This window comes from Bombina bombina, chromosome 5 (assembly GCF_027579735.1).
Source record: "Bombina bombina isolate aBomBom1 chromosome 5, aBomBom1.pri, whole genome shotgun sequence".
Classification (NCBI taxonomy): Eukaryota; Metazoa; Chordata; class Amphibia; order Anura; family Bombinatoridae; genus Bombina; species Bombina bombina.
Genome location: NC_069503.1, coordinates 975,708,413 through 975,728,164, shown reverse-complemented (window position 1 = coordinate 975,728,164; position 19,752 = coordinate 975,708,413). Strand labels below are relative to the sequence as shown.

General features: G+C 38.5%; 1 protein-coding gene across 1 annotated transcript in view; it reads right to left on the bottom strand.

Annotated features, from left to right (window-relative positions):
• NECAB1 (N-terminal EF-hand calcium binding protein 1) overlaps positions 1–19,752 on the bottom strand; it is a 721,255-nt gene that overhangs the window by 637,295 nt on the left and 64,208 nt on the right. The window contains exon 2 of the mRNA XM_053715189.1: positions 6,405–6,429. Coding sequence (XP_053571164.1) covers positions 6,405–6,429 — 25 coding nt within the window. The remainder of the gene's footprint in view (positions 1–6,404; positions 6,430–19,752) is intronic.

Here is a 19,752-nt window from a genome sequence, read left to right as displayed (position 1 = left end):
GGCCAGGAGACTTTGAAGATTCACTACTTTACGGTAACAACTCAGACGTGAATGTTTTACATTAATGTTTGCATAGTCCATTATAAAAGTTGTGCTTTTCCCAGTTGCTAGTGCTTCTCATTGTATATGTGAAATATTATATATTGGGCACCTCACACAGCTATACATGTTAATGGCAGGAAAACCCACTAATAAAACGCTTTATAAAGTGAAGCAAGGGGTTTACATAAGCCCCTCATGTGTGTCTACAAATCTAGGCCAATAGCTACCAGTAGCTAGCAGCAAAGTTAAGCTTACTATGGCATAAAGCAAACATCTGCTCATATAACTGAAGTTGTTATAAGATTTCAGGTAAACCTTAGGCTTTGGGGCAATTCCATGATATCTCATTCTCACTTCTAATTAAATAAGATGTATTAAAACTGCTTTTTAGATTAATAAGTAAAGGCTTTATACATTTGAATTGAGCAAATATGACATACCTAGATATATATTACTTATTGATTGATAGGGAAAACCCCCATACCTGTATTGGGTGACATTAGCAAGTTTACAAATATGCAAAAAACACAGATGGCAAACCTATTTTGGAAAAAAAGTAATCAATTTTTAAGATTTCTTTTTCTGTTGCTCATTTTACAAGCTTTGTCAAAAAGATATATAGTTCCTGCGCTAGTTGGTATAAGCTTCTTTCACTATTGGAAGCTTCCTCTATGCTTCCTAGGGGAGAATTGTGGTGAGAAAAGTTTTTAGAGAAGGAGCGCTCAAAAAGTGCGAATACCTTATGGAGAAAAAGAAAAAAATCACAAGAGCTGCAGAGATCAGGGAAAGCAGAGCATAGGAAGCACGCTGTGAAAAACGCTGCCAAGAAGCGCTGCTGTATTACGCTCCAAGACCGGCATCTGGAAAAGGTAACCAACCCATCTCTATTCATCAACACGGGCAGTTTTTAGTCCCACAAGATACTATTACTATTTACAATTATTGCAAAGACTCGACTCCTACAGGATACGGGGGACAGATTTGTAACCCGCAAAATCGCATTACCAACATAACTAAGAGAAAATTGAGTTCTCCAAACTACCACTTATCAAAGGAATATAAGGATAGATCTATTTGATACGTTTATCTTACCACATCTGATAAAGGTTCATAATAGTTTAAATATTATCTTGTACAAATCTAAGAGGCCTATGTATCAACGGTCTTGTGGACCTGATCCGACAGTGTGGTTCAGGTCCGCAAGACCTCGTTGAATGCGTAGAGCAATATGCTCTCCGTATTCAGCATTTCACCAGCAGCTGTTGGTGCAAATGACGCCCCCTGCAGACTCGCGGCCAATCGGCCGCCAGCAGGTGGGTGTCAATCAACCCAATCGTACTCGATCGGGTTGAATTGTGGTGATTCCTGTCCGTCTGCTCAGAGCAGGTGGACAGGGTTATGGTGCAGCGGTCTTTAGACCGCTGCTCCATAACTGCTATTTCTGGCAAGTCTGAAGACTCGCCAGAAACACAGGCCCACAAGCTCCATATGGAGCTTGATAAATGGGCCTCTAAGGCTGCAGCCGATATAAGTTGTGCATAGAAATCATAGACCCTTATATTGGGCACTACCCAAAGACAATTTTAAGATGGACTTTTAACTTTGGACTTTTAAAAAATGAACTTTTGAGTGATCACCCTGTAACTTTCATTATATATTTTAAACGCAGACTAACTAGCCTATTTTATGATTGGTGTTAATTAATTTTTTTGCTTAGATCGGTTAAATATTCATAGTATAATACCGGTGCGCAAGAAATAAATACATTTAGAAATACTAAGATTTAAAGGTTGGCCAACCTCTTAGAATTATTGTATGCAATATGTAATATATATTTTTTGTGAACAATACATCTGTAAAATTATCAACATTCACACTAGATTTTTTACAAAAGAATTAGACCTAAACTCTTTACTCACATAAAAATCCTTTTTTAATAAGGTAATACATTCTTTATTTTTATAAAATCCCATATTGGTGTTATACATATTTCCTAGAAAAATGTATTTATATTATACTCTTTTTGAGCGCTCCTTCCCTAAAAACTTTTCTCACCTCATTTTACAACCTCTGCCTGGTCTTCTACTTTTCACTATCCCTTTAGCATGAGAGAGAACACCCTGGGGATGGGAATTCACCCTATTAACTATGTTCTCCAAATTCCCTATTGGCTGTGCATACACTCATAGCATGTGTCATATACTCTATGTAAAAAAGTAAATTTCCACTTTACAAACCAATCATATTACCCCATGTCAGATATGTTACAAATACTCTCAGGTGCACAGTTAGAGGCACAGTAAATATATGCAAGTGTGAAAGATATGTAAATGTATTGAAAAACAGAGATAGATAAAAGGGCAGAGTTAAAAATTGGATGGAAGTAATGGTGAACAAACATTTACAATTGTAAACATGGGCTTGACGAAGACAGAACTGTAATACAGTGTAACACATTAATACTTCATTTATATCATTCGTATAATATCGTTTTATGTAGTTATGTTTTATGAATTTGTATCACATTTAGTACCTCTTGTACCATGGGACACTTTTATGGTCCAATGAAAATTCCTAAATACGCCAATTATCAAGTAACTGTTGAATGGAGCTGGTCATTTAGTGGAATTTTATTGATTACATTAAAAATATTATAAATTTAAAATATGATTCCCCATAAAGGGCCAAATAACAAGTGGATCGGTATTTAATGCTCCCGCTCGCTCACCCCACTAGAAGTAAGCTTTTTGCATGCGTTTGGTAGCGCTCATATTACAAGCTGAAAGTAAAACGTTTTTGCTTGTGCACTAACCCAATGCGCGCAAAAAGCCAAAGTTAGGATATAGCATGCGCGTTAACGTATTCCCTCATAGAAGTCAATGGAGCAAAAAAAAAGGGGGGGACGTAACACCCTACTTGCGTGCTAACTAAACACATATTCTCATGTGCGCTAACCCTACATGAAATTATTAATATTTCACATTGCAATGTTTTTCACGTAGCAAAATATATTCTATTTACTCATAAATACATAATATATACATTTGATTTTATGTCTCATGATATATATTTCATGTTATGTGGTAATGCACTTTTTCGAGTTTAAATTTATGTGCCTCAATACATTGATATTCCCCAATTATATTTGGTTTTGTTCAATTTTATCATAAATGAAACGCACTTATATGTATATTATATATATATATATATATATATTTTTTTTATATATATGTTGGTGAAATGTAGTGCTATTTATACTGCAATTTACATATTATATGGTTACAAATTTATTTGGTCTTATTAGACCAAATAGTAGCTTTCATTACTAATGACCACTGTTTTAAATGTGGCATATGGGTCACTTTCACTAGCATATAGAATTAAATATATTACACCAAAGGGTGATTTTGCACACATAACACCAGTGTTTAGTTTAGGCACAGATATTAAATACAATGCGATATGGGAAACTGAGCCTTTCTCCTAATAAATTATAAGGCTTAAGGATCCCTAATTAAACACAGGGCACATAATTATTAATCACGATGATATTTCATTCACATATAGGAACAATACACACTTATGTATGAGCGTTTATATATATATATATATATATATATATATATATATATATATATACACATAAGAGCAATAGAGTTACACAAATTAGTTTTTGACACAATTAGTTTTATTTTACATGTAGAAATCAATGACGTTACTATGGAGTAGAGCAACTAAAATAGAATAAAATAAAGTCTAAACACCCATAGGTTATAGATTGACACATCATCACACAAACCAACACATCTTTGGGATCTTTTCTAAAATGGTGGTCCAATAAGATTTTGGTATCTACCCTTGTCTGTGATGTGGCATATGGTTATTGGCTATAAGATCGATTAATATATGTAAACAAACATTAGCATATTTTCAGCGTGGTGCTGCGGACCGATCAGATGGTAGCTCCACACTAAATACTCACACTGCCCATAATGTGAGTTAGCGCACAGTTATTGGTTGTAAGGATGGAGTTTGATATGTGATTCGCCCACAGCATATAACGCCGATTTAACCTCTTAAGGACATATGACGGAATTTTTCCGTCATAAAACAATTGAGCAAACTGAAAGCTATATCCTTAAAGGGTTAAGAATCAAGATCGCTATTGTTTGGAATGACATTTGTTAAATAATAGTATTATTAGGAATTTTAAGAATGATGTCTTTAATTGTTATTTTAATAAATGGTGTTAATAATATGTCATCACATTTTTACAAACAACCCCACATTGTGGAAGGGGTGTGTCGTTTTTAGAACGCATATGATTGGCTACATACTGTATGTGTATATTAAGTAGTAAGTTTATATACTGTGTATCAGCCTGATGAAACAGTCTTGAGACTGCGAAATGCGTTGCTGAACGATATATGTTTTTAATAAACAACTTTATTTCTACTTGTCCCACTAACACCCGCCAGTCTAGAGTGATTTGTCTATTTTGAAACTACTATACACGCGCCAACGCATTCAGAGGGAGGAGGGACTGAGACCAGCTGTATATTCCAGATTCTTGAGAGGAGAGTTTACCGGACAACTCTGAGAATCCGGTCTACTAACCCAGCACTACGTTTTAGTGCTTAACTACAAGTATATATTATTCCACACCACAAGAGATATATATTATACAGAATTATGCTATGTGGCGCCTTCTCTACTTTTTTTTATAGATTTTTGTACATGTTTTCATCTAATTGCCTGCAAAGGGCTCCAATGCACATACATATATATATATATATATATATATATATATATATATATATATATTATATACATACACACACACACACACACATACATATATATATATATATATATAAATGTATATATACAGTAATATATATATATATATATATATATATATATATATATATACACACACACACACACACACACTCATATACAGTTCGGGGATCCAAGCACTCACTGTATAAGGTAATTGCCTGGGTGCTCTCTATGGTAGGTAGGTAGAAACTTCAAAGAAAGAAGAGGCACCCACAGGACTTAATAGTTAATAATTTTATTTGTATTTCAACAATAAAGATTCAGTCTCAGTCAACGTTTCGGTCCTCACAGGGACCTTTATCAAGACTTTTTCAAATAGAAGGATACATAAATTAAAATCATAGTTAATACCCCTAAATGTAAGTTAAGACATCAATAAAGGGTTACAACCACGAGAAACAAAACAAATAAATAGATAACAGGGGAATAAAGTTCCAAAGTCTATACATAGATAAAATAGATATCTGCAAGTAAATCCAATTAAACTCCTTATAAATGAAAGGGTCTAAGATCAGTTAGGTACACTGTATACTATAGATAAACTTGAAAGCAGCTAGCTTATTCCCTAGAGAGAAAAATGCAAAATTCAACTTAACACATGCTGTTTATCTATGGAACTTTGGAACTTTATTCCCCTGTTATCTATTTCTTTGTTTTGTTTCTCGTGGTTGTAACCCTTTATTGATGTGTTAACTTACATTTAGGGGTATTAACTATGACTTTAATTTATGTATCCTATTAGAAATAGTCTTGACAAAGGTCCCTGTGAGGACCGAAACGTTGACTGAGACTGAATCTTTATTGTTGAAATACAAATAAAATTATTAACTATTAAGTCCTGTGAGTGCCTCTTCTTTCTTTGAAGTATATATATATATATATATATATATATATATACACACACACACACATATATATATGTATTTATGTGTTTATGTGTATATATGTCTGTAAATACATATGTACACACACACACACACACATATATATATATATATATATATATATATACACACAAACAAACACATATGTATATGTATGTATCTCATTGTTAAAGTCATTTGCAGTCCTTTTTCTTTCTAACACCTGAGACCTAATATATTTGAGCCTTTATAACATTTTTGTGCAATTTTTAAAAAACTGTTATGAGTGTAACTGTACTTTGTAATGTATTTTTGATGTGTTTTGTGACACTTTCTTGTATCGCAAAACAGTTAATGAAAGTCTGAAGATGCGCTAACGCGTTGTGCGTTAACTTCAATTGCGCTCAATCGATTGCGTTTACTTAAAACTTGTAATACGAGCACTACACACTCGATAAGTCCCTTATCGCCTTGCGTAATTGTTAGCGCACCACTTGTAACCTTGCCCAAAATGTTTAATTAGATTAAATAAAATCTTTCCTCTACCCATTGGTAACATTGTAACAATCTATCTTGTGTTTATATTATGTGAAAAGCAAAACCCCATCATAGTACTACAGACATCTGTATAGCATATTTAGTACATGTATCTCTTACCATTTTTGTCTGCTCGTCTCAATATCTGAAAGATAAAAAAAAAAAGAATATGAAAGAGTAATCACAATCTTTACTTGCAATAATAGCAGATTTGTTTACAATATTTACATCAGAAATAACATCTTAATTGTTGCTCAGCATTAAGCTAATGAACTAACTTTTAGATTATTCATCAGATTTGTTTATACATCTTTCACAGCAACAGGAGAATAGATATGCAAACTGCATATGCAAATGATACAGATACATATTTTAGCATGCACAAGGTAAAATAAATCAAAATACTGCAGGCAATAAGCAATCTATTGAACATATTTGTAGTTTTCTGACAGTGAGATATCAGTTCCAAGTCAACGTTTACTCAAAGCTTCAGCAAGAAGGGAATTTGTCTAAAAATGAAATGCACTAATAAAATATAAATTTATTTTTATAGTATATCCATTTAAAGTCATGAAAGTGTTTTCCTCGTTATGTTATTTTCTATTTGCAATTAAATGGTACACATATTATGAGTATTTTTCTTGATATACTTTCTTGATGATTACAATTTTGTACTTGTTTTCAGCAAATAATGATTTCTGGATGTTGGACCGTATTGTTAGTATGTTTATTTCAGTGATCACAATCTTAAAATGCCTCTGACATTAAAGCAACTGAAGTTCGGAAATTGTTACCTCCTTAAAATGATATGAAATAGTCATCTGTATTGTTAATCTCCTGTTTTTATAATCCAAGAATCAAATGCACAATTTATGAGAAACAAAATGGCGATTTCAGATGTTTTGCACATTCACCACATGTTGAAGGGCATGTACGTGGACTGATCCATTTAAATAGTGTCTATGTTAATGGATTGTGTGTGCAATTAATCTGTTGGTCTCCAAAACCATAGAGATGGGTATGTCCTTTTAAAGTAGTTGGGTAACGAGTAGAGAGTGTTTGTATCTGTTTGGTGCCCTCACTAACATTATCCAATTTATGTAGGAGTAACATCAGTGTGTTTTGCACATGTAGGAAACCAATGTAACACCAGACTTCCCAACTGTCCCTATTTCTGAGCTTTGTACCACTGACCCTCTAAGAAAGCTATATGTCCCTATTGGCAGAATTTCCTCTAAACACACCCACAGACCACCCAGATGCACCTACAAATCCAGACACACCCACTGAACACCCAAACATGCCCACAATCCCACCCACTATCCACCCATGACCTTGCCCCCTTTTGATATGGCGCCACCCACAAAAAAGTGACAGCCCCCTCAGCCTCCCTATCCCTTATACCTGGCAACAAATGTTGGGAGGTATGTTATACTCTTAAAATTATTACCCCAAAGATTTTTAAAGTGTTTTGTCTGGGGATTTATCAAGTAATTTAGCAGTTGAATTCGATAAGTGAAAAATTGTAAACTTATTGATAAATATCTAGAATTTGGATTTTGGTCAGTAAAAATGACTTGAACATGTTATATATAAGGCGATATTTTAACAAAATGATAATGAAGCAATGCGGTAGATTAAACATTGAAAATGGCTTTAACTATTATCTGCACTTACACCAATCTGGACCACATTTAACTACCTACCAGGCTTCTACTTAAACTTTAAGGCCTTTTTTTTTCTTTGGCTAAAGGGAAAATAATGAAAAAGGAAGAACAGTGTAAATACATTATTCTCTTGTGCATATGGAGAACTATGCAAATACCGGTCACATACATACAGCCGTGCCTTGGGTCTCAGTGAATCTTAATGTTCCGTTTTGTCATGAATGATTTGCCAAATGCCAGCGCTGCTACAGATGCTGATCAGCATTGCAAAATATTAATACATTTTGGTGCCAGAAATAAAAGAGCAAAACCTTTAGGCTTTTAGAAATTCTTCCCATATACTGCTGTATTAAAAAAATTGCAAAGTGATTAGTTCTCAGAGCCCAAGGCTGCAAGAGGCCTCTACGAAGATGAGAATCGTTGGAAGTTGGCTATGAATAATCAGCATTCTGATAATCTAGCAGGGAATATTTACGATCTTTTGAAGCTATTGTTACATTTAAACATATCATTGTTTTGAAAACAGATAAACACATTATTTAAAGTTGCCAAGATTCCTCAACACCCATCAGTGCATCATATAGAATCGACTTCCTTTCTCATTTAAACGGGACATGAAACCCAACATTTTTTATCACGATTCAGACAGAGCATATTACATTTTCTAAACAACTTTCCAATGTATTTCTATTAATTAAATTTACTTCATTCTCCTTTATTGAAGGAGCTAGCTGTACACATTGGTAAGCCAGTGACAAAATGCAGCCACAAATCAGCAGTCCCAGCTCCTGAGCCTACCTATGTATGCTTTTCCGCAAAAGGAACCCAAGAAAACAAAGCAAATTAGATAAAAGTAAATTGGAAAATTGTTTCAAATTGTATGTTCTATCTGAATAATTAAAGAACAAATTTGGTTTCATGTCACATTATTTGACTGTGAAATGATTTTCTGTGACACAATGGAAGAACTGTCTGTGGAGTTTACAGAGAATGGTGTGAAAAAATGTCCACTGACCAGCAATTGTGTGGATGAAAAACATGATCAGGAGACAGTAATTGAAGGAACCATGTGTTACAACAGTGCTTTGCAGAAGAGCATCTCTAAATGCCTGTCAACAAAGAACAAAACTGAGATTACAATAGACACAGGCATGAAAGTCAGGTAATGGGGACAAGGGGGTATAATATCTTTGGCCCACCCACCTAGGAGAATTTTTCCTGGATGTCCATGGGCACAGGCTCATCAATTGGACATTAGAAAAATAAAAAAAATGATGTCTTGTCTGAATAATCTTGATTTCTACTGCATCAGAATCAGGTGAAAGCAAAACAAATAAAAATCCATTAATCCATCCTGCTTTGGGTAAACTGTTTAGGCTGCTGGTGGTGGCGGTGTAAGGGAGTGGAGAATATTTTCACATAAGGCACATTAATACCAATTAAGCATTATTTAAGTGCCACAGATTACATGAGTATTGTTGCTGACCATGTGTATCCCTTTATGGCCACAGTCTAACCATCTTCTAATGGCAAACAGGAGAATGTGCCATTTTATAAAGCACACTTTAACTCAAGCTGGTTCCATGAATATGACAGACCTTTCGAATATCTCAAGAAAAACAAGTAAAGAAGGCGCTCCAATGGCACAATACCTCAATTGCTCCAAAATCCCTTAGAAAGGTAATCCCCCAATTTAAGGATACTCACAAATCAAATGAACTTATCTCAAAGTGCATATAAAGCAGTCTGGGCCATCAAGAGCTCCCAAGCTAGCTCACATACATGAATCAAGAAAGCCACTTTCAGTATGTCCCACAGTGATATAGTGGAAAGAACTCTCACTGCTTCATACCGCAGGCCTAAGGCTCATGTGAGCCGTGGCTCTCTGATTCTAAGTGGCTCTGTTAAAAGTGGCTCTGTTAAAAGTGGCTCTGTTAAAAGAGGCTCTGTTAAAATTGGCAGAGTTACTCGCTGGGTCTTCATCCACACTGCTTCTAATCCTACTTCATCTCATCTCTCTACAGGTATGTGTCTCCTGGCACCTCTTAAAACGTCCCATTAATTCCTGCTAAATATCTCTGGTATGTGTCCCTGCTTGTGTCTCCTGGCTCCGATTAAAACATCCCTTTAATTCCTGCTAAATATCTCTGGTATGTGTCCCTGCTTGTGTCTCCTGGCTTCTCTTAAAACGTCCCTTTAATTCCTGCTAAATATCTCCGGTATGTGTCCCTGCTTGTGTCTCCTGGCTCCTCTTAAAATGTCCCTTTAATTCCTGCTAAATATATCTGGTATGTGTCCCTGCTTGTGTCTCCTGGCTCCGATTAAACCGTACCTTTCATTTCTGCTAAATATCTCTGGTATGTGTCCCTGCTTGTGTCTCCTGGTTCCTCTTAAAACGTCCCTTTAATTCTTGCTAAATATATATGGTATGTGTCCCTGCTTGTGTCTCCTGGTTCCTCTTAAAACGTCCCTTTAATTCCTGCTAAATATCTCTGGTATGCATTTCCTCTGTCTTCATTTTGTCTACCTGTAATCATCTCTGTATAACTAATGCATCCTGCCCCCCCCCCCCCCTCTAATTTGCAAGTGTGTAACTCCTGGCTAGATATACTGCTTGTAACAGCTGCCCTGAATCAGTTCATTACTCTCACTGCTATATACAACAGGCCTAAGGCTCATGTGAGCCGTGGCTATCTGATTCTAAGTGGCTCGGTTAAAAGTGGCAGAGTTACTCACTGGAGGCGGAAACTGCAGTCCCACTAACAGGTAAACTTACTAACTATACACCTACACAATGCTCTCTATGTATTTTCTGCTCTCTCTGTCTGCCCTTCTTCTAAAACTCACTGCATGTCCCTATAACAACAACCCCCACACTATCCATATCTCACCCTCCCTTCTCTCATCCCCTATGCTGTCCTCTCATGAACTACTCTGTTTCTTTAGAAACACTTCCCCCTCTAACTGTCCTGTGTCTAGTCATATGCGCTCCTACAAATCTCACTCACACCTTCTGTCACTCTCACTGCTATTACTGCTTGCTGCTGGTGATGTCTCTCCAAACCCTGGCCCTGCAGCAATCACCACACTTTTACACTCTTGCTCTGTCTCCCACTAAAAAACTCTAGGTCACGCAAGACCAAACAATCTCATCTCTATTAACCCACAGCGCCTATTCCCTCCCTTTTCTTGTGCCCTCTGGAATGCTCGCTCTGTCTGTAACAAACTTACAACTGTCCACGACCTGTTTGTTTCCAACGCTTTCAACCTTTTAGCAATTACTGAAACCTGGCTATCTTCCTCTGACACTGTTTCCATTGCTGCTCTCACACATGGTGGTCTTCACTTTAGCCACATACCTAGGCCAGGTGAGAGACACAGTGGCGGTGTTGGCATCTTACTCTCCCCCTCCTGCTCCTAGCAGTACCTATCTCCATTTCCATCTCTCTTTTGAAGTCCACGGCATTCGCCTGTTCTCCCCCCTCTCTCTCAGAGTGGCAGTTATCTATTGCCCCCCTGGACCAACCTCCCAATTCCTCGACAACTTTGCTGCCTGGCTTCCTTACTTTTTCTCTACAAATACACCTACTCTAATTCTGGAGGACTTCAACATTCCTATTGACAACCCATCTGCCCCTGCTGCCTCTAAGCTTCTCTCACTCACAAAGTCCTTTGGCCTTTCACATTCCACCCTATTCCCTACCCACCGCGATGGACACTCTATTGATCTGGTATTCTCCTATCTCTGCTCTCTCCCAGATGTTGACTGTCGCCCATTTCCCATCTCAGACCACCATCTGCTCACCTTTAATCTTAATATACAGGCTAAACCTAATCACCCCCCCTCGCCTCCACAGAAATCTGCACACTGTTGACCCTCTGCTCTGATGAGCTGCCAGTGAGGCAGGAAACGCGTCAGCAGAAGGATCTCACTGTTTGCTGTGCCGGTTTGTTTTAAGAAACATTAATAAAGTACATGTTTTATTATACCAAAACCTCCCCTCTCTCTCCTTTCTACCCTGGAACTGTGAATCTGTTTTACACTGTTGACCCTCCCCAACTCTCAAAACTTATTCAATTATGCCTCCCTCACACTTCCACAATATCCTGCCCTGACCTTGCCATAACCCACTACAATGATACTCTCTCCTTTTCACTTGACACTCTCACTCTGCCCCAACTTCGCAAAGCCCCACGTCGTCAGTTCCAGCCCTGGCACTCCCAGCAAACACGCCACCTAACAAAATGTTCCCACACTGCTGAACATGCCTGGAGAAAATCCTGCTCTGAACCTGATTTCATGCACTATAAGTTAATCCTTTACTCTTACACCTCTGCCCTTAATTTAGCTAAGCAAACCTACTTCTCTTCTCTTATATTCACTTACTCCTCAAACCCTAAAAGACTCTTCTCCTTTTTCAACTCTCTTCTCTACCCACCTGCACCACCCCCCTCATCTGCTTTCAGTGCTCAAGACCTGGCTGACTACTTTTTCAATAAAACACTTACCATCCGAAGAAACATCCCAACACAAGCCTGCAATCTCCCAACTTCACTCCCAGTCACCCCCTCTCCCGCTCTCTGCATCCTCCTCCCAACCACTGAGAGTGAAGTGGCTTCCTCATACCTAACTACCTGCCCACTTGACCCTATTTCTTTGCATCTAATACCTTCTTTGTCTCCCACCCTCACTCCAGCTCTTATCCACATATTCAACCTACCCCTTTCTACCGGCTGCCTCCTTCTACCCCTGCCTCCTTCAAACATGCAAGGGCCACCCCATCCTCAAAAAATCCTCCCTTGACCCTAATTCTCCTGCAAACTACCGCCCCATATCACTGCTCCTGCTAGCTTAAAAAATCCTTGAAAAACTAGTTTTTTTGCTAAAAACAAAGGCTACTACTCTATACTCATCTTACTTGACCTCTCTGCTGCCTTTGAAACTGTTGACCATCCCCTTCTCCTATGGACTCTCAGCTCTCTTGGGCTTTGTGACACTGCCCTCTCCTGGATTCACTCTGATCTCTCTAACAGATCCTTCTCTGTCTGTTTTGCTGGTGGCTCCTCCTCTCCATTGCCTCTGTCTGTTGGAGTACATCAAGGCTCTGTCCTGGGTCCTCTACTCTTCTCTATTTAAACTTCTTCACTGGTTAAACTTATCAAAAGCTATGGCTTCAACACCCACCTCTATGCTGCTGACAGCCAGATCTACCTTTCCACCCCTGCACTCTCTCGATTTGTCAATTCTTACATCAGTGACTGCTTATCTGGCATTTCCTCCTGGATGGCCTCTCACCACCTAAAAATAAACATGACCAAGACCGAACTACTTCTAATCCCCCCTCTAACTCTACTACAGTTTCTAATTTTTCCATCACTGTTGGCGGCACCACTATCTACCCTTCACCCCAAGTCCGCTGCCTCGGAGTCACACTCTTCATCCTGCCGCAACCACCTACGCAATATCTCCAAAATTCATACATTTCAGAATGACGAAACTACTAAATTGCTTATCCCCTTCCTGGTAATTTCCCGACTACTGCAATAACTTGCTAACTGGCCTCCCTCTCTCCCGCCTCTCTCCCCATCAATCCATCCTAAATGCATCTGCCAGGCTAATCCACCTCTCTCAACGCTCTGTTTATGCTGCACCTCTCTAAGAGTCCCTTCACTGTCTCCCCATTCACAGCAGAATTAAATTCAAAATTCTCACCCTGACCTAAAAAGCCCTCACCAATGCTGCCCCACCCATCAACAAATATACTCCAACCCGCCCCCTAAGATCCAACAATGACCTCTCCTTGTGTCCTCTACCATCACCTCCTCTAATGCTAGACTACAGGACTTCTCTCGTGCGGCACCAACCCTCTGGAACACACTTCCTCAAGCCGTCAGACTCTCCCCTAACCTTTCCTCCTTTAAACGTTCCCTAAAGACCTTTTTGTTCAGGGAAGCCGATCACCAGATTCATTAACAAATTAACTTCACTAACTCAACAGTTGCCCTCATCTCCCCACTAATATCATTCCCACCTTTGCAGTACCCACCTCCTGTTTCCCATCCTCCTACCCATCTAGATTGTAGGTTCCCATGGGAATAGGGCCCTCAATTCCCCCTGTATCTGTTTGTAAAATTGTGTCTTTTATTGTATTGTTTCTCCGTTGTACTTTCATCCTTGTACCCATGGGCAGCGCTGCGGAATCTGTTGGTGCTTTATAAATAAAGAATAATAATAATAAAAGCTCCATCCAGGATTCAAATAACATATATATAAAACCTCAGAACTGTAATAACATATATAAAACCTTACAATTATCTCAGAAATTGTAGGATTGCCATCTGTCTGATATCCTTCTTCCATCACATCCTGTCAGGGCAAGTGCTTTGGTTTCTTGGGACTGCCCCAGCTTCATCCATGGCATACCTTGACTCCACTCAACCCAACAACAATGCTACCATACCATCCAATTACAGCCCTGCACTTCCCTCTGTGGCCCACAAAATGCTGGTTGGACATAAATCTCTCACCTCCCTGTACAAGAAAGCCTCCAGGAAATGGAAGGTAGGACATGACAATGAGTTCAGAGTATTCCAATGGCCTTTAAAGCCACCAGAGCTAATCTAATAGAGACCTATAGAATGTTATAGAACAGAAGATTTGCAAGATGAATGTTCAGTTTACAAATCAGCAACAAATCCATGATGTCTGAAATACTTATTTTAGATGGAAAAAGAAAAAATACGTGCAGGCCCATTTATCAAGCTCCGTATGGAGCTTGAAGGGCCGTGTTTCTGGCGAGTCTTCAGACTCGCCAGAAACACAAGTTATGAAGCAGCGGTCTAAAGACCGCTGCTTCATAACCCTGTCCGCCTGCTCTGAGCAGGCGGACAGGAACCGCCGGAAATCAACCCGATCGAATACGATCGGGTTGATTGACAGCTCCCTGCTGGCGGCCGATTGGCCGCGAGTCAGCAGGGGGCGGCGTTGCACCAGCAGCTCTTGTGAGCTGCTGGTGCAATGTTAAATGTGGAGAGCGTATTGCTCTCCGCATTTAGCGAGGTCTTGCGGACCTGATCCGCAGTGTCGGATCAGGTCCGCAAGCCCTTTGATAAATGGGCCCCAATGTCTCTTTCAGAAAGAGAATAGCTAAGGAAATCTGATACAGGTCAATAGAACACAATATAAATCTGAACCCATCCAGATTAAGTTCAGACACACACACAAAAAAAACATACCATGTCCTAAAAAGTTATAAAACAATGTTTTTAACCTCTGGTTTTAAAGAAGCCTTAACATTCCAGATTTAAAGAGCTGGATATTCAAATGCTAACCATTCTTTAAAGGAACAGTCTTGTTAAATTAAATTAAAGTTTCATGATTCAGGTAGGGCGTGCAATTTTAAACAACTTTCCAATTTACTTTTATCATCAAATTTTCTTTGTTCTCTTGGTATACCTTGTTGAAAGCTAAACCTAGGTAGGCTCATATGCTAATGTATAAGCCCTTGAAGGCCGCCTCTTACCTCAGTGGATTTTGACAGGTTTTCTTTACAGCTAGACAGCGCTTGTTCATGGGTGCCATATAGGTGACATAGTGCTCACTCCTGTGGAGTTACCTAGGTGTCAGCACTGATTGACTAAAATGCAAGTCTGTCAAACTAGTTTAAATAAGGGGGCAGTCTGCAGAGGCTTAGATAAAAAGGTAATCACTGAGGTAAAAAGTATATTAATATAAACGTGTTGGTTATTCAAACCTAGGATACGGGTTATAAAAGGATTATCTGGGGACAGAGTCAACTGCTGAAGCCATAGGACGCACTGTCAAAGAGCTCCCGAATCTAAACTTTATAAAATGTGAGTCTGTACCTATAAAATCATCGTTTACAGTTTCTAGCTTGATTCTCCTCATTTTAAAAGAGTTGGTGAGACCTTCTGTACCTCACATCGCTAATTCTGCTGACACGCTGGGACGCAAGAGAAGCAGACGGACAACAGAAACTCCATGCAGCCAAACCTCTCTGCACCACTTCAGTGTCGCAGTTATTTGTCCTGATCTAGAGATCGAAAGTTTTCAGTACTGGACGTAGCGTTCTTCATGCCTTAGCTCAAATATATCAACGGAGCCCGTGAGTAATAATATTCTCTGCAACTGTCCTAACAAACCCTTTGGTGTTAAATCCCCCCCGGGCAACTGGGGCTACTAGCAACTTTTTTTGTTCTGCTGACACAATTTAGAGTAAGTTTACATCACTGCTAAATCTAAGATAACACGTTTTAAGCAGAATCATACCCAGTACCTGCTCACTGTCCTACTATGGAGCAAGTTGCCTCGCTACTGAAAGATAAGCAACCGCACTGATTGTCACCCTAAAAAATGTGGTCCGCCTACCCCTAGATATAATGCCTGCCAGCAATTTGCAACCTATCTGCAGATGTGAGCTTCTTACCAGGTGTGTAGGGGGGGTCATTGGGTGTCATTCTCTGGCTGAGCCGTTTGCACTGCAAACTCAGGACATACAGAGTGATGAATTGAAACATGGGTGATTTCAGGAGCAGAAACGGGTGGCGGTAGAGGTGATCTCTCAATCCGATCATGATACAGACACACTAGCAGATTCGGAGGAGTCACAGAAGATTGCAGTAATGCGAGTGCCCAATAGATCACCTAGTCTACTAGTGTTCCATGAACAAGTATTAAATACACAGATGGAGAGAGGCTCTGGAAGGCAAGGCACATACAGCATGGTGTTTCAATTTCCTATGGGTTTTAAGCAGAAAAGTCCCACAGGTTGATAGGTGGCACTTCTCGCATCTTTTGAGAATTGGAGTTGGTTAATTACCATTGAAGCGGCAGACTTCAAGTCCCTGTGTGAACTGGTGTGGGTCAATTATTTACGGCTTATAATACAGCGATTGTGTACTTTTATGTTATATTCTTCTTAAGGACTTGCTAATTCATTCACAATATTCAGACTTTAGTACTTCATGATAATTTGTACATGGCAATGGCTAGACCTCTGTTCTGAGATACGACTTATGCATACTGGGGGTTCTCTATTTTCTATTACTGATTTCTTATTCCATTGTTAGTATTGATCACACGGTATAGAACAGGTTCTAGTATTTTTAAATATTATTTGAGACTATAGGCCAGTTGAGTGGCATTCTCTATGTAGGATGTTATGTTGGACAACGACAGCTAAGAGGAACCATTATTCCATATCTCATAGTTAAAAGGATGCCTTTCATATGAGTTCAGCATAGTATCTACAACAGCAGAAGTACCTAAGAACCTTTTCATATAAATGCCTTAGTCTGAAATCTGGGAAACCGGTCCAAATAGGGATTCAATATTTACTAGTCTGTTTCAAGCGAACAATTTGGCCTTGGATGAGTCAGGGATTGACTATGGGTACACATAGGGGTTTATCTAAACTTAAAACCTAGCAACCTCTCAGATAATTCCCTGTGAGCTCTATTAATATCACGCTGGCTATTGGGCACCCCATAAAAGACAACTTAAGATTTACACACGAAAAAGTAGGACATCTTAGAAATTCACAATTGAACCTTAATAAATGACAGGTGTATGGAAGCAGGTTGTTGGCTATATTATCTTAGTTACCATATTTAGTAATTAATATTTATTACATTTATTTCACTTACTTCTTCCAAGTTCTCTAGCATTACTTATATCAGTCGCTAAAAGTTGTCTTAAGATTCATTGCTTTACATTATATACAAATAATATGTTTATATCTTTATGAATTGCTGAATTGCTGATGAATAAGTCATCCTTCCTTCTGTTTATGGTGATATTTCACTTTATGTATCTTTTTACAGGTAGACATCCATTTCTTGTAGCACCAAAACTTTGTATCCATAAATGTATTGATATGGTTGTTGTCATTGTAAAAGGACATATATAACGTTCTGTTATGCTGTTATTTATAAAAAAAAAGTAGTAAAAAATTATGATAAAAAAATAAATAAAAAGGATTATCTATCTTTTAAAAAAAAAAAATATTCTGGAGTAGACTGTCCTTTTAAATTTGTTAAAAGTAATGTTATATGAGCTCCAAAGAGTAGTCTACAGAAGTTTGTAATTCTTTAATATACTTAAAGGAAGTTGTTTAGTTTTGTGCAACCATAGGTTGCTCAATGGCTCAGGAAAACACCTACAGCCAGGGCCGGTGCAAGGATTTTTGTCTACACAGGCAAAGGTGCATTTTGATGCCCCCACAATCCCCCACCACCACCAGCATTGCCCAAACTTTAATTTACTTTAACCCCTGCAGATAAAAAAAAGTACATCTCACTGGCATCATGGCATGGGCCCCAGGCCCAAGGCAAAGTCTGCCATGCCAGCCTCTATGTATATAACAGTCAGTCAGTGAGCCAGTTATTTCTATTCTTTTTTAATTAAAAAGGCCAATATTGTAGACATTTAAATAAAATGAATCATGACTAACTGTGCTCTGACTGAGACACTGAGTCTGTAGCATTGCCCAAACTTTAACTTACTCAGTGTGTGTGTGTGTGTGTGTGCCATGCTCACGTAAATTTTTTACTACTCAAGCTGCTTTGCCAATGTCGGCAGCCAGGCAGATCCGGCACCCCTCTGCTTGGAGCGCCCTAAGGCGGCTGACTTACACAAGCGCCGGCCCTGCCTACAGTCATAGTTTCCTCAACCCATTCCTCAGAACCAACTAATAGACTAGATTAAGTGCAGCTCATGTAATCGATTCAGCTGCTCTCAAATTGTGTTTTTTTTTTGTTTTGTTTTTTAATCGTTTTTTATTAGGGTGAAATAAAAGTACAAACATTTGATATATGACAGTTTTCAAGCATATCCAGTAGTAAAATGTACAAATGGTATGATCTCACACAGATATTATAACAGATGATATTCCATTAGGATTATTATAGGATCATATAGTACGTTTGAATATAAACGTATCCCAGAATATGATTATCCATGTGTAAACATTACATAAACCGTGTCACTCCTAAGTTTAATTTTTTGAACGATATAGATAAATATATATGCCTTCAAAGATTATTGGACAGCTAGTAAAATATCAACCCCATGTAGTATATACAGGCCCCACATGGGCCTCTAGAATGTAAACATCAACTAAGGGAGGATTTAGGGGGATTTATAAAGATTAACATTTTCAAGTCAAATGATGCAGTTTCCTAAGTTTGCTAAGCAAACTATGGTGGGGGGGATATCTAATGGTGTAGTACAGGATGGTTTATAAAGATAGAATGAACTAAATGGAAGGTACTGGGGAATTGTTAATAAAGGGTGGGGGATATTATTTGCGCCTCGTGGATCTATATGGTCATTTTCTCATACACCAGCATACCTCCGGGTTAATAGTTACAATAGTGAAGCATTTGAATTTCTATTAATTATATCTTGGACGCTTAAATTGTAGTCAAATATGTAATTAGGTACCATACTGTAACTACCTCCAAAACTAAAAGTTCAATAAAAGTTTAGGACTCAATTATGTAATTCTTCTAAGAAGGCTGTCTTCTATATCATTTTAGGTTTCCCCCATCCTGCGGGCATGGGCCTTATGCCTCACAGCAAGGTGGACCATGTGTTTAGGCCTATTTAAGGTGTGTGGTGATATACGTGCAGGACTCAACTGTGCAGCCCCTAATTCTGATATGCTCCCAGTATCAGAAAATGAAATCTAAAACAGGTGGGGGGAGGGGTGCGCTCTACTGCAGAGCTGTGAGTGGGACTTATATTGTTAATAGTATACAATTGGGATATTTATATTAAT